We start from the raw sequence: 14,378 nt of genomic DNA on the forward strand, positions 1-14,378 counted from the left end.
TTCATTTATTCACGATATATTATTTTTTATTCACATTTTTTTTGTTTTTGTTTTACAAAATAAATATTTTTTTAAATGATAGAATTGAAAGCTTCCTCGTACCCAAGGGGTACATTGCCTTGGGTACATTGAATTATACGAAGAATGGCTTCTAATAAGATTTTAATTGTCTGACAGATAAAGGGATATACACTGTGTACACAGAGGTGTTAACACCTGTGTTGGTTAAAACACCTGCAGGGCATGATTAACAGATCCACGTGCCGTTACAGGGGTATTAGTGCTATACATCATTGAACAAACAAAACTGTGAAATTCTTGATGACTGTTAAATTGCGAATGTACTCTCAATTAAATTTATTTTTTACAACAATATCTCATGCAAAATTATTGCATGTTAATATGATTAATTTCATTTGCGCCGATTACATGCAATAGTCATTTGCGTGTTTTAGTAAATCCCTGGACAAGAAAATATAAAAATGGCGGTCATCGAAGTTAATTTTTTACCCCAATAAATAATGTTGGAATAAAAGAATGTGTCCACGATGTTCTAAAATGGAAATGATTATTGTTTGATTTCGGGTATTTACCTAATTATAGCTGTTTTATACTATCATATTTATGTGTTTAACGACAGAGTCAAACTACGACTGCATTGAACAGGCAAGTTGGAGAAAATACGTTATATCACAATTCAAGAAAGTTTTAACTACGTTTGTATAAAACACTATTAAAATACTGTACTCATAAAAATACTAGTTTATTTTCTCAATACGTTAATATCACGGGTTAAGTTAAAGAGGTTTACATGTTCTGATATGTAGTACATGTATCTATGTAAGAATCTCTAGAAATCGATAAACAAAGCCTCGTCCTATCTTCCAAATTCGTCCTATCTAAGGATTTTCTAAAAAATACGGCTGAAAATGAGCCTGTCGACCTATACACCCCATCGACATATACCCCAAAACTTATGGTATATATACATGTGTATATATATATATATATATATAAATGACTGAAAACTTAAACAGCTTTTAAACAGATTTAAGTGACATTTACATGAAAAGGACTGTAGATCACTTAATTTTCATGACATCTTGTTTTCTCTAGATAGTAATTTAGTATTTACATGTATAAGGGAGAACAAAATTTTATCCAATTTTTTTTTTATTGCTGTATATATTTCATAATACAAATACATGTATCTGTGAGAATGAAAATTTTTGCTAGCAGGCAATCTTGTGTAATAAGCAAAACTTAAGTTCTTGCAAAATAAAAAGAGATTTACATACATGTATATCTATTTCTTTTTCAGAAACCAAGATCATTAGCAATTTTATTGTAATTCTTATCTTAAATTGACAAACTTTGTATTTTTTTTAATAACTTCCACAACCCCTACCTTCAGACTCCTAGGCTGTTGTTTGTGTTCTAAAGCATGTTTTTTCCTTAACTGCTGTTCCTCCTTGGCGTTGTATTCTTTCTGGTTTTCTTTCTCTGTATGGTGTTGCTTTTTTAAGTGATCATCCTTCATTTTTTGAATAGCAGTTATTTGTTTATATTCTAAATCCTGAGTTGATTCGTGGTGTGAAATTAACATATTGTGCTCAAATTCTAACTGAGTCTGTTGTTTATTCAATAGCTGCAGAAAAAAAGTAAACATCCCTGATATATTTTCTTGCAATGTATTCAAACAAGTTATAACTAAATGCATTGTATATGAAATTGAAATAAACCCAAATAAGCAATATGAATACCTTGTTAAATGATTTTTACATCATAAACAAAAAGAAATATTCCAACTATCCTTAGCCTATTATCAGACAGACATAGACACTTACATCCCTGAGTTGATCCTGCATCAACTTATGCATGGATAAAAGTTTCCGTCTCTTAAATTTGCGAAGTTCAAACTCCATTGCCTCTTTATGTGTCTTGGCTTGTCTCTCCTCAGCCTCTTTTTGACGCTGCTGGAGTCGATCTTTGTGCGCTCTTAATGTATCATCTCGTTCCTTCTTTGGTGTGTTATTGTCAATTTCCTACATTGGAAAATTGAATTTTAAAAATCAGGCTATTTTTTTTTTGTTATTGATAAATTTAACATATTATTTATTTCTTGAAGTGAATAGAAATTTATTATTATAATTGGATGGTTTCTCTTTAATTTTTAACCACTATGTATAAATTGTTTATGAAAATATAATGTGATAAAAAGTCATTTCCAAAAAAACTAAACCTATTTGGCAAACAACAACGAATGACACTTTTTTTTTTTTGATTTTGAGGAGATAAAGCTATATTTTTGTCTTCCCTGTTTCTCAAATGGTACAATAACATTAAAATATCACTGCATTACAGTTACTCGTACACATCATCCTTGTGGAGAGGCATCAGATGCTGCTGAGCCTACCTTTTTCATCTGTTCTTTAGTGACTTTGTATTCCCTCTTCTGGAAATTGGTAAAACTCTTTCTCTCCGTCTCCTGTTGCTGTCGTATCTGCTTAGCTAGCTTGGCTTCCATGGCTTGATGTGTCTTATTCTGAAATGAATCCGACATTATTTATCTGATAGTCTATTCCGTTTTGATGGTGAATGAGTTATCAGCAAACAAGTGAATTTTTGGTGTAAAATCCTATTCCTTTTGTTGAAGCTGTGTTTGACTATAACAAAAAATATTCAGTAACTAAACCAATATACTGTGTATCTTTTTGAAATATACAGTACAAGAAAATTTCTATTTGAACCAATGTGAAGTTATCCTTTAATCAGAACATGGTTCAGATGAAAGTTGTCATAAGATTATTTGAGATATCTAATGGTACCTTCAGGGCTATTTACAACCACATGTATTTAATTTTGCACATTAAAGTCCTATAAAGATTAAGAGTAATAATTGAACTATAATTGCAATAGCTTCAATTCACATGATTGCAAATCAACTGTAATACCTTCTTTTCTATATCAGCAGTATGTTTCCTGCGTAATTTATCTATTTCTGCAGCAAAGTTCTGTTTGACAGCATCATATTCCTTGTCAAGTTTCACTTTGTGCTCTTCCATTTCTGCTGCAAATTTAGCCTCCATCTACAAAGATACAAACATAAGTAAAACATTGATATACAGTGGCGCCGCGTTTATCCGGACGCCATTTATCCGGACGCTTCACCATCCGGACGATATTTTTTTGGGAACCGATTTTTTTCCACGTTATTGTGTCTCATTAATCCGGAAATTCGCGTTCCGTATCCGGACGGTCAATTTCTACTACAAACCATAATAGTTCATTGAAAAATGACTCGTTTATCCGGACGGTAATTTTTTAAGTAAACGACATTTTCACACTTATCTTGCATTCGTGTTAATTGTTGTAAAAACATTGGCCATGCAGTCAGTTTGAAGGCGGTTACTTGTGACCTACAAACAATAGCGTCTATAATTAGCGTGTGTTTACCCCAATTTAATCACACGTTTATCTTTATTATGAAGCTCAAAGAAGTTAGCTGACACTGTGTATTAATTAAATAATAATCCGTTCAAAATCATATTGCTAACCGTATATACATCGGTAAACTCAGGAGAATTTTGGAGAGTTGTAAATAAAATGAACGATAAATAACGAGCGATTTCGTAATGCTCTTTATCATGTCGACTGCGTTAGTTTAAATTACGATGTTCCATTTCTCAAAAAACGTAAATGTATTTGAAACGCTTTTTTTTCCCCCACAGGACAGAAAGGTACATAATTGAAGAAATATCTCTCTTTAATGTTTCACACACACTTTTGTAACTTGATAAAGTCTAAACTTTTAATGTAACAAATGTACTACCGTTTACAAACGTCCAGAAGTTGATTATGTTTTTCAAGGTATTTTTTGATGATCAAAATTCAAACTTATCGCCTGTAGAAAAAGATAATTTTGATAATCATGAAAATGGTTTGTGTTTACGAATGTTTTTAATACTTTGTTTGAGTTAGCTTGCAGTGTTCAGTTAATTTTATAGTAACCCTGTGTAATGAATATACGGGGAATATACAGGGTTAGCTTATATTTGAACATTTTCAATGATGATGCTGAACAGTTCTGTCATATCATATGAGCTTTAATAATTACAAAATATGGCGAAATAAAACAACAATAGATCAAAATTTGCTCAACCCATGAAGTCACAAGCCAAAGAGAAGGCAAATTAAAAAAGGAGGTTTCGGCATAAAATTGCCCATCCATTTTTTTTAATTGTGTAAATTACATTTTAATATATTTTTTTCATTAATCAATTACTGCTTTTAAAACAATTAACCAAAATGTAATTTAATTTTTTTTTCTTTGCTGTCACATTTGAAACAAAAATGTGCATATATACATGCTTAGAGAGTGCTTTTTCAGATGTGATTCAATTATCCGGACGATTCATTTATCCGGACGATTTCGTTGGGGACAGAGGCGTCCGGATAAATGAGGCGCCACTGTACCTGAATTCCAGCCATTTTTCATTAGATATTCTGACACTTCAAGTCAAACTTGCTTTTTCTACTTCAACATAAAAGACATAATAGGTACATGTACATATTAATGTATTCCCTAAAACTTGACAAACCTTTCTGCATTCAATTTTTTTTTTATTTTACACCGGTACTTGTTACCTAAGTTTATTATGTTTCCTATGATACAATGTTCTTACAATTACTTATTAAGCATCATGACTCTCTTTCTCATGTCTGCCAGAATAATTATTCAAAATTCTTCATGTATCTTTATGGAATGTATGTGTAGCAAAATAACCTTTGAGCAACAGTCATTATCTTTTTTAAACATTGCATTGAATCTTTAACATGGAGAATTACCCACCTGTTTAAGCTGCTTTTGGTGCTGCTTCCTCATTCTCTTGTACCCAGTGAACTGCTCCTTCAGTTCATTGCTCTGCTCATGTTCTTTGAACTGTTTTGTAACTATAGATGTAGGACGTATTGTGGCAAAATTATTGGTGTCTGGTTCACTACGACCACTGGCCTGGGATATCTGCAAAGGTCACATGTATTTTATATGAAATGAAGATCCATTCAGAATACTTTCCCTCAACACAAAATATCATATTACTGTAATTTTAAGTGCAAATATTTTTCTTTATCACCACTGTCTCTTAAGAATTTTCTATCATACCTGTCTTTTGAATCTTTCTAAAAGAATTGACATTACCCACAAAAATTCTACTATAATTTCTACACTATAATTTCAGTTTTCCTCTGACTTCTAGCTTGACAGGTAATTTAATTCTGTGGTGGATTTTAAATACACAAGATTAGGGTGTACATACTGATGAATGTCGGAAGTTAGTAAAGCCTGGTTCCTCGCTGGGGGCTGTCTGTAGACTGTTCTGTGAGCTTGACTTACTGCTGGTGCTAACACCACTCTGATGACTGGCAATACTGCTGGATTTACTACTGTCAATGTTCTCATCATCCTGAAAACACACAAATGCCACTCACAGTTTAATATTCATATCCTTTATCTCTTTGTTTTGTTTACTGCCGAAGTTTAAGATGCTTCTTCAGTATTAACTATGTCAAGATCAACAAATATGAAACCCATGGCATACACCCCAAAGATGTCTCTCAACCGTGAATAATCATATGATTGGACGCAAAATACAGGTAAAGATTAATCAGCTGTATTTCTATATGATCATTATCAGACATTTACCTGCGAGTTTTCATCTGTGGAGATGTTGTCATCAGGACCATTGCTCTCTAAATCTCCCTCGATATCTTCTACCATTAACAGCTTCTTCATGCGACGATACTGTAGATGATCCAGCTTTCTCACAGCATCTTTTGTTCTTTGGATTAAGTCCAGTATGACATTACCAGGCCTGGACCTCGTTATAAATATATGCTGAAAACGAGACACCATTTTGTATAAATATTTTGACAAGTCTGACATATTTATCAGATATCAGAGTGAATGATTTTTAGTCACCATTTAAACTGAATTTGATGTGAAAAAAATTCTTATTCTTCTTTTGGATATCAAAATACACTTCATTTCTTCAAACACCACTCAGATGTATTTTGTTATGAAACAGCTTTTTCCTCTTTGTTTAAATATTTCGATATTCATGCCGAAATTTCTTTGTTTTATGGACCCAAGTTGGTAAATATTTATCAATATAAATAAAGCTTTAAGAAACACTAACTTGTAATTGTTTATCTGCAGAAGGTCTATCACAGGAAGATTTGGCAAGGCAGGAATCAACAAAGCTCCGGAAGTCGTCGGACCATTCTCCCCCAGCTAACGTCGGGGGATCATTCTGTGCTATGTGGTACAAAGCACTCATTGCATTCATGTTAAACAATGGTGGCTTACGCTCAGCTGAAACACAAACACAACATTTTGCACTTATTTTTTACATTTCATCTAGAAAGAGTGGCAAACAATGTACTTTTTATTCTGAAATATTTCAATATTTCATGCATTTCTAATTTTTTTTTTTCTAACTTCCTCTTTTCCTTGGCCATTTTTTTTTATTTTAAATGATATAGAATGAAAGAAGTGTTACTTTTACTACACAGTCAGGCATTAGTGATGATTCAATAAAAGACAAAATCATAAAAATATTTACCCAGTTCTATACATGTGATGCCTAATGACCAGATGTCCGCTTTCCCATCATACTGACCCTCGTCCATGGCCAGTATGACCTCAGGTGCCATCCAATATGGAGTCCCAACAAATGAGTTAGCGGGACACACCATGGATGCTGAACCAAAATCAGCTGCAAAAACACCAAGTGTTAACACAGATTATCGAAATTTATTAAGTCTGACATCCTTCCAAATAAAAAGCAGTGGTGATTTCATGATTTTCAATCTGTGAATGGTTGAAAAGCAAAAAAGGGAAAATGTCTGTTACTGAATTATCCAGTTTTATTGAGGCAAATAAGTAAGCATTACCTAGCTTCACAATGCCACTTTCAGTGAGTAAAATGTTGCCAGCTTTGACATCTCTGTGGATTTTTCCTTGACTGTGTAAGTAGGATAATCCTTGTAAAGCATCATGACAAATGGCAGAAATCTCCACCTCTTTTAAGGCTTTTTTGTGGACTTAAATTTAAAAAAAAAAAAAATAATAACAGATGAGTTTGTGAAACACTGATGACCGCCATAAGCCAAGGCATGGCCAATGCTTAAGTTTTATGCTTAAGTTTTTCAAAAGTAGGTCAAACTCCAAGGTCAAGGTCATGAAGTCAAAAATGTCAGTACCCGAAAAAGTTTCAAAAGTAGGTCAAACTCCAAGGTCAAGGTCATGATGTCAAAAATGTCGGTACCCGAAAAAGTTTTGCCACAAGGAATACACAAGTGAAATATGGAAGCCCTACCACCAACATTTCAAAAGTTATGGCCAAGGTTAATGTTTTTTTTTTAAATACATGTAGGTCAAATGCCAAGGAAAAGGTCATAAGGTCAGAATTGTTGGCAGCCAAAAGAAAGGTCATGTTGCAAGGAATATACATGTGAAATATGAATGCATTAGCACTAACCATTCAAAAGTTATGGCCAAGTTTTACAAAAATAGGTCAAACTAAAAGGCCAAGGTCATGATGTAAAAACTAGTGGTACCAAAAAAAAGGTCTTGCCATAAGAAATACACATTTCAACTATTCAAAAGCCATGGCCAAAGTTAAAGTTAATTTTAAGTTTTTCACAAGTAGGTCAAACTCCAAGATCAAACTCCAATGTCAAGACAAAGAAGTCAAAATTGTTAGTTCACAAACAAAGTTCTTGTCAAAAGGAATATATATGCATACATATATAAACATCAAAGGTCAAACACAATTTGTGACAAGACAGTTAACAGGCAGACACCTAATAGTTTGAATTTACTTTTACGCTTATTAAGCATGTAACTGGTTTTGCGAAAATGTTTTGTTTCACTTAATTTTCTTAACTAACCATTTTTCTATTTAATTATATTTTATTTGACATATTTGTTTGGTATGTTTTGTTTTATTATCATTATTTTTTCCCAAAGATCTTATACTATGCTTAACAGTTTTGCATTATAATACATAAAGAACATATCAGTACACACCTTCTACAATATCTGAGGCTGAACCTAGGCAATACTCCATTACCAGCTGTGAAATAAATCATTTATTCAATTAGGTAGTACATATTTTAAAAAAAATATAACAGTTACTTGTATACAACACACTTCTGAAAGATTTTTGAAAGAACAAGTTTTTTTTTATTGTTGACTTGTCAACTGAAATCTCTTCATTATGTTGCAAGTAAGAAATGATACAACTACATGTACCTGGATCAAATACTAAATTTTACCTAATAATACAACTTCAGATCAATAAATATAATCATGATAATGAAACATTACTTCTGTATCAGTATTGATCTTAATGGGATGTTTCCTATATTAACAGTGACAATGCTCCATTAATGTAAACATAAACATCTCCCCTTACCCAGGCTGTGTGCTCCCTCAGGTAGCAGCCCTTGTAACTGATTGTGTGGTCATTTTTGGTTGAACACAGAAATGTCACCTCCTTGATAATATCTTGCCATTTCTGTTGGAATTAATGAAACAGAATAAGGATGTAATATATATGCAAGAATTAAACATTTATAACATATTACATATCAATCATGGAATTAACTTACTCAAATATTTATGAACTAAAACCTAATTAAATATACTGGAGTAAATTTTTGCATTAATTTAAAGAATAAAAATATTTGTTTCAAATACATATCTTCTTGCACGAATGTTCGACAGTACAATTTTTTATGATGAAATTCTCTACTTGTCAAACTGATGGAGGTATAAAAGATTTCCTTTTATCATTATCCATTACTTTGAATGCTGTAAAATAAACATTTAAGGAATATTCCAGCATAAAACCAACTAATAAGCTATATCAAAAACTTTTGTAACCCTGTGAAGTTAAATAATATATACTTGTGCCAGTTTATTGGCCAAAAAATGTGGGCATGATAATTCAATTTCATTCTACATGTTCTACTTTTGATCAATTTATTTTTTTTTTAAAAGGAACACTGGATAAAGACTGTTTCTCTCTATAAAGTGTATACATGTATAAAATTTGCATTAAACTCTTTTAGTCAATACCAGGGATTCCATATAAAAACTTTTTTTTTTTAAATGTTGGAATAAAATGAATTTTTTATCAATAAATATCTGTTTCATCATGCTGATACTGATGTTGAATGAATAATATCAATGGCATGCCATCTCTATTTATCATGAACGGATGAAGGATATTAAGTAGGAAGTGGGTGTCAGTACAAACGAACTTAAATCTTAATTCCTATTTACCATGTTTACTTTGTTTTACTAAAGTTCTTAAAAATAACTTGCAATATCCATCCAGTAATCTGTAAATTCCATTTTGTCAACAATATATTATTCATTGACAAGCATATTAAGATTCAGTTACTTTAGTATAGAATATGTAACCTTGACCTTAAATTATGTGGATGTGCAGAGTGCTATCCATACCAATAACCACATCACAATAAATTACAATATTCTATTCCTACACTGTGACAATGGTAAATATGTAAGATTCATGTTCATATACAAGAATTATATCAAATGTACTTGAATCAACATACTGTACTTGTAAAGTATTTGAAATTTTCTAGTTAATACTCTAAATTTGGTATTGCATAATAAACAAGGGACACAAGGGCAACATTGCTCACCTGAGCACTTTGGTTAGAGAAAATAAATCAGTTCAGTACTGAAAAGTTACCTTAAACATATAGATATATATATATATATATATATATATATATATATATATATATATATATATATATATATATATATATATGTGGTCCCACCCTATACCAAGGAGGGGGGAGGATAATTTGACAAACTTGTTTCCATATTAATATGACTAATAATCATGGCTTGGGTGTTCTTAAATAAAAAAAAAATTCCTATATATTCCCATGTAAGGCTTTGATTGCCTAATGTGGACCCACCCTACCCCTACCGGTTATTTTCATCATAGGTACATACCATAATAACAAAGGAAACATACATCTATTATGAGATTTAGATTCTTGCTTATAAAGTTTACCTCAGCAGCTTGCTTTCCACTGTAGGACATCTTTTTGATGGCCACAATTTCTTTTGTGATCTTATTTTTAGCCTGCAATTAAAAAGATATTGCTTATTATTATTTACTTAAAATTTTCATATATACATAAACTGTACCACTAACACTGCAAAAATCATATTAAACCACTGTCAAACCAAATACAAAACTTTGTTTCAATCTATTTGGCAAATCTATACTTTTTATGTTTCTAATCAATGGTCCACTGGCTCTAATCAAAATTAAAAAAAAACAATTAAGAATGTTTAAAATTTAAATTGGCAAGGACAGTGGTATACATTTATGTACAAACGTAGCCTTGAAACTCTGGTAGCTCAACTTGCAAAATAGACAGTAGTGTACTTGGTCACACTTTTTCTTATCATAGCATTTAAAGTAATACATTTTAATTTCTTCTTTCTTAATTTTGGACAAGTTTTGCATTTGGACAAGTCAAAATCACTTGCCCATAGTCTATCATGTCTTATCTTTGTCATGTAAAATAAAATACTCGCTGATCAAGTGCTGTATGGAAAACTATGTTCATGACAATGAAAACATCCTTCTTCTACTTACATAGTAAACTGCTCCAAAGCTGCCATGGCCGATTTCTCTAAGGTCATAAAATATACGTTCTGGGTCTTCTTGAGAAAACAATGCAGCAACCTCTGGGTCCTTGAGCTGACCAGGGCGTGGTAAAGACGGCATGGTTCTCTGTTATTTTTTCTACATATCTTACATATTTTCCAGCTTCCACATGATATTATTATATGGCAAGAGATTTATAGGGTTTACACTAAAAATGAATAAAAATTAAAATATTAATAACATGAATTTTAACAAATTAATTGCAAAGAATGGTAGGGTGCTATAAGTTCTTACAATAAAAACAAAATGGCAAATAATTGTATATCAAAGAATAACAGTCAGGGGTGAGACTGAAATCCGTCATTTCTGAAAAATGATGGATAATCGTCATATTTACTAACTACGTATTTTCTTCATTTTTGTCAATATGACTTACTATCGTCATATTTTCTTTTTCAACTTAATTCTTCTAACCTGGTTACATAAAAGCAAAATTTGAATTTACCGCTGAAAGAAGAGTGTTTACGCAAGTTTCATTTCATCCAGGTCACTAATTACTGCTGACCACGTGCGTTAGAACATCAACATGGAAGGTGAAAGTTATTATTTAGCGGTAAAATGTCGAATTTTGGTAGAACTAATTTGCCATTTTTACATGGCTTTTAGCCCTATAAAAACATATAGTACGCCGTCTGGAAGAAAAACGTACTTGTAGAGAAAAGTCTCGACAAAAAGTTAAAGCCATAAAAAAGAAGTGCACCCCGTAAAAAATGCGAGATATTTCAGTGCACCCAGACCCTCCATTTTGAAAAAAGATGGAATATTGTCATTTTTGTCTTCTTTCCTATTTAATGCAAATAAATTGACAAATAACTCTTCCACTCTTATTTTTGCTTGGGAAATTTGTACTGTCAACATAACCAGTATTGTAGTCACCTGTATTAGAGAAATGAAGTTTGTTTACAATGTTTTTTGTCCTTTTTTCGGTTGGTGGATCTAACATTTTTCAAAGAGAGGTAACTCGGTATTCTAGAAACACTCTAAATTTTTATGACTGTTTTTCATCATTTTCTTAAAAATGACGAATTTAAATCATAATAAAAATTTTATTTTATGACTAAAAATTGTCATTTTAAAAATGACGGATTTCAGTCTCACCCCTGACTGAATAAGGCATGTTATTTTCATCCGTTTACTAAACTAAGGATGAAATTATTCATTTGCAAATAGTACAATAATACAAGTGATTCACAAAAGTTCAAAATTCAAGGGACCCCTAAAGAACTTTGTGACACTGATAGTCCAACAGATCAAGAAGTCAAAATCTGCATCTTTATTCTGCTGGTTATCAATTGATATATCTGATTTTCATTAGGCTATTTATATTTCCTTTGTCAATTTTTCAGAAATATTAATTTCAATAAATATACAGATTCTTATAAAAAATAATTATTATATAAACAAAAGTGCTTCCTTCATGATTTATAGATAAGGATTCACACATCAATAATTATGACTAAAACACTCAGAATAAAAAAAAAAGATATATAATTACCTGAAGATTTGAGTGATCAAGAGTGAAAATAAGGCATTTTACAGAAGAGGACTTGGAAAATACTTTGAGAGATTATGGGTTTCAAGACAAAAGAACTGACGAGATCTAGAGTAAATTTGCTTAACTTTTCAATGGGAGAAAAGCTGAACTGGGACCCTAAATTCATTGCGATCTTTGTGAGATCAAAGATGATATCCAAAAATGAACTTGTTTTTTTTTTTTTCAAAATATGATCAAATTGTGTAAAATTCCTAACATGGGGTTTTCTTAAACTTTTTCTTATCAAGATGCAACATAAATTTGAACAAGTTTAATATTACTGGCTAAGAAATCTACCTATTCAGTCTTTCTTTCACACAGTTCACAACATACCAATACTAGTACCTCAAAAAAACATCATATGTTAACTTTATGATTAAGGCAAGAAGAAACATGTAATCATCTGCATTATAAATAAAGTTGACAGTAGGAGAAAAAAATGACATGTGTAGATCTGACTGCACCAAGCTCAATAAACCCGACAACATGCAGAGGTTACACTTCCTTAGGGCAAGCTTTCCCTCTGGGTTGGGAGAGGTTGATGTGTGTATTTATAGTAACAATTAGCATTTCAAATGATCTGTTTACGTATCCCATTGTCCTTTCTAATCATAATAGCATGACCAACATCCGTTAAAATATCCACACCTCTGCCTAAGCAAATAAACACATAAAATACACACAGGAGTGGACATCATCCAAAATTAGACGGGTCCCTATTCTGTCTATTCATCATATTCAAATCAGTAAATCCATGTGATGCACTATAAAGTTATGACATTTTGACACAATTGCTCATAATTACTTTTTATGGATAATTCTCACTTTCCTAGTCCAATGTTTTGGTCAACCCTCAAATTCTTTCGTTTTTCTTTTTTCCCTACTTCTAATATGGCCACACTTACGCATGCGCTAAACAGGCCGGGGAACTTGGGCAAAATATTAGTCAATAGTTCGCTCTATTTCAAGGATGCCATGCTTTACCTTTTATTCACAGCAATACCAATCTTCATAAGATAATATCACAACCGTGGAAATTTGCCGAAATGTGTGTAGACTGCCGGAAACACCAAATAGCAGGTCCGCACTGAAAAATATCATTATATTGGTGGTGGATCAAACATTTTTCATGTCATATGGAAATTTTGGCAACTCTACTAACTACTTGAGCTCCTGTTAAAATGTCAGATGCAATTAATCAGGAACAAATACGTAGCATAGTTTTAACGGAGATAGGGTCAGCCAGAAAACCTTGCAAAGAAAAAGATGCCTACAAATAAATAAATAAAGTAAAAATAATAATAAAATAAATACAATAATAATAATAGTAATAATTTAATGAAAGAAAAAATAAGAGAATAAATTAAAAAATAAGCTCGAAAAGAAACTTTATTTCGACCCACAAAAATGCAAGAGGATTTGATCGCACTCATACCAAAAAGTTGAGGGAGGGGGGGGGGGGAACTGCCTTTCAGTTGAAATTTTCGTATTAAAGAACAGTAAAAGATTACTTTAATAAAAGTGCAACAATATTTTCAGTGATATATTCTAATATTTAGAGGAAACGTTATTTAATATAGCGAAAACTATTATGCCTACTGTTTCATACAATTTAAAAGACAAATCAGTGGTATTTTCATATTAAAAATCCTATTGTCGAATTTCCCCCAATTTCTAATTCAAAATCATCGAAAATGACATTGAGAATGTAGATTATTAGTGTTAATATATGCAACAAAATGCCATCCAACAAGCATGTTATATACACAACTGTATGCATGGTATTATACATTTAATAACTATCCGTAGACGCGTATTATGCAACCTTGTAGCACTATACCAGCCCTGCAGGATCTGTATCAGTCCTGGAAGCTGAAACGACTATATTGTGATATCAGACATATCGCATATGACAACTTTGGAAGAAGCATCCTTGTTTATCATAATCCTGCACTTAGTTTGTTTACGTAATACCCGTGAGCAGAGAAGGGGATTTTCCAAAATAATTAATGCATTTTTACTAAATATATCAATAGACTCCCGCCCTAACACCA

General features: G+C 31.9%; 1 protein-coding gene across 1 annotated transcript in view; it reads right to left on the reverse strand.

Moving 5' to 3' along the window:
• Nucleotides 1–13,240, reverse strand: part of LOC133171926 (serine/threonine-protein kinase TAO1-like) — a 22,751-nt gene extending 9,511 nt beyond the window's left edge. The window contains exons 1-15 of the mRNA XM_061306718.1: nucleotides 13,130–13,240; nucleotides 10,719–10,938; nucleotides 10,125–10,196; nucleotides 8,481–8,582; nucleotides 8,093–8,138; nucleotides 6,955–7,104; nucleotides 6,624–6,776; nucleotides 6,198–6,373; nucleotides 5,705–5,896; nucleotides 5,319–5,465; nucleotides 4,853–5,023; nucleotides 2,955–3,089; nucleotides 2,417–2,545; nucleotides 1,848–2,045; nucleotides 1,409–1,648 (exon numbers count right to left, since the gene is read on the reverse strand). Of these exons, the coding sequence (XP_061162702.1) occupies nucleotides 1,409–1,648; nucleotides 1,848–2,045; nucleotides 2,417–2,545; nucleotides 2,955–3,089; nucleotides 4,853–5,023; nucleotides 5,319–5,465; nucleotides 5,705–5,896; nucleotides 6,198–6,373; nucleotides 6,624–6,776; nucleotides 6,955–7,104; nucleotides 8,093–8,138; nucleotides 8,481–8,582; nucleotides 10,125–10,196; nucleotides 10,719–10,850 (2,043 nt within the window). The 5' untranslated portion in view covers nucleotides 10,851–10,938; nucleotides 13,130–13,240. The remainder of the gene's footprint in view (nucleotides 1–1,408; nucleotides 1,649–1,847; nucleotides 2,046–2,416; nucleotides 2,546–2,954; nucleotides 3,090–4,852; nucleotides 5,024–5,318; nucleotides 5,466–5,704; nucleotides 5,897–6,197; nucleotides 6,374–6,623; nucleotides 6,777–6,954; nucleotides 7,105–8,092; nucleotides 8,139–8,480; nucleotides 8,583–10,124; nucleotides 10,197–10,718; nucleotides 10,939–13,129) is intronic.
• Between the last annotated feature and the right edge of the window lie 1,138 nt (nucleotides 13,241–14,378).

Source organism: Saccostrea echinata, unplaced genomic scaffold (assembly GCF_033153115.1).
Source record: "Saccostrea echinata isolate AGI-Se365-2 ecotype Australia unplaced genomic scaffold, CSIRO_AGI_Sech_v1 ptg000054l, whole genome shotgun sequence".
In the NCBI taxonomy this organism is placed as follows: domain Eukaryota; kingdom Metazoa; phylum Mollusca; class Bivalvia; order Ostreida; family Ostreidae; genus Saccostrea; species Saccostrea echinata.